General features: G+C 34.5%; 1 protein-coding gene across 1 annotated transcript; it reads right to left on the minus strand.

Moving 5' to 3' along the window:
• Window positions 1-159: 159 nt before the first annotated feature.
• Window positions 160-1,007, minus strand: TRIADDRAFT_62928 (uncharacterized protein; the record flags this gene model as incomplete). The annotated part of the gene is made up of 3 exons (XM_002118913.1): window positions 160-329; window positions 453-642; window positions 984-1,007. Coding segments are annotated over 3 exons (384 nt in total), but the record flags the coding sequence as incomplete, so codon positions are not given.
• Between the last annotated feature and the right edge of the window lie 458 nt (window positions 1,008-1,465).

A 1,465-nucleotide genomic window follows, 5' to 3' on the forward strand; every position in this document is an offset into this window, starting at 1 on the left:
GTTGTTCGGCGAATTAGTCGTAAATAAAATAACCTGAATTTAAAAAGTGTACATATACAGTGTATCTTCAGTATCATAAAATGTTTGGAAGGTATCGGATAGATTCTATGAAAAATTAGGTCATAAAAATGGTAACCCTATTAACATAATGGTACTCACGCTCGGTATGAGATGTAATACAGCGTTTCCAGATAAAGTACTGACAGCGAGTGCTATCATAAATATCATCGCTCTCTTATACGTTGCTCCATTCATGAAAGGCAGTATAGCAGCTCCGATGACAGATCCCAAACAAATAATTGTTGAAAATAGAACGCCGAATCCCCACACTACAAGTAGAACAGGGAAATCTTTAGTGAACAGCATTACTGTCGTATCACTATTTCAGTAATTGGTTGAAGAAAGAGCCGGCATTCCTCTTCGCAAAGGATGTATTAAACGTTGTTACTTACCTTGTAAAGGATCTGGCACGTTGTTGGAAGAAGGAGGAGGAGTAGTAGTAACATACTTGGTATCATTTTTACAAGCTTTGCTCAGAACTTGTTGTAGAATGGCTGGGCATATAGATGAGAATTGAGAATACGAAATGCCATAGTCCTCGTTAGCATTTGCAATAACAAAGAAATCTCTGGAGGATAGGCACTAGAAGTAAAATATATTATTCCGAGATAACATTAGCCAGACTCGAGTGAGTAAATGAAAAAATTTAAATATGGAGTGTTCAATCAATCGAGTTCCTTAATACAGTAAATACTGGTAAGTACAAGTAATATTTATCGGTGTACAGTATATATATATATAGTTCGAGAATGGTACGGTGGTATCAATAGAAATTTATGATTTAGGTACGCATACTGAGCTTGTATTAATACAGATTGTGATATTGATAGAGTTTTATCTTTTCTCATGCTGTACGTGCTATTAATATAGTATTGCTTTTTAAGTCCTTCTCAACCTAAAATCTACGGAATTTGCGCTATTACTTTTGAAATATTTTTATTTGACATTTTGTACCAAAAGTTGACTAAAATTACGGTACTTAGAACAGTGAAATAACAATAGAACTTGTATCAGTATTCACTCTGTAAGATTGCGAGAAGTGAAGATTTCTGCAAATAAATTAAGCCCATTTAAGAAAAATTGACTCTTACACTGTATAATCAACGCAGGTTGCGATATCTCTATCGAAGCGACATTTTTTTGTTTGCGATTTTGTATCACAATTTGACTCAATTATAGTGTGATTCACTTTTTGGGGGATTTTAACATAGAAAATAAGTGAGATCATGCTGTAACTACAGTGTTACGTAAACAAGAGGTTCGGGAATGAGTACGGCAATCAATACAGTAACTGTACCGTCCATATTACATAAGTTTTGTAAGTTTTGATAATGATTAGTCGCAGGATCCGCATGGGACATATTTATTGTCGTTGTTGGTAACTTTCGTTTGTATTGCCGATTTA

This window comes from Trichoplax adhaerens, genomic scaffold (genome assembly GCF_000150275.1).
Source record: "Trichoplax adhaerens TRIADscaffold_2588 genomic scaffold, whole genome shotgun sequence".
In the NCBI taxonomy this organism is placed as follows: domain Eukaryota; kingdom Metazoa; phylum Placozoa; class Uniplacotomia; order Trichoplacea; family Trichoplacidae; genus Trichoplax; species Trichoplax adhaerens.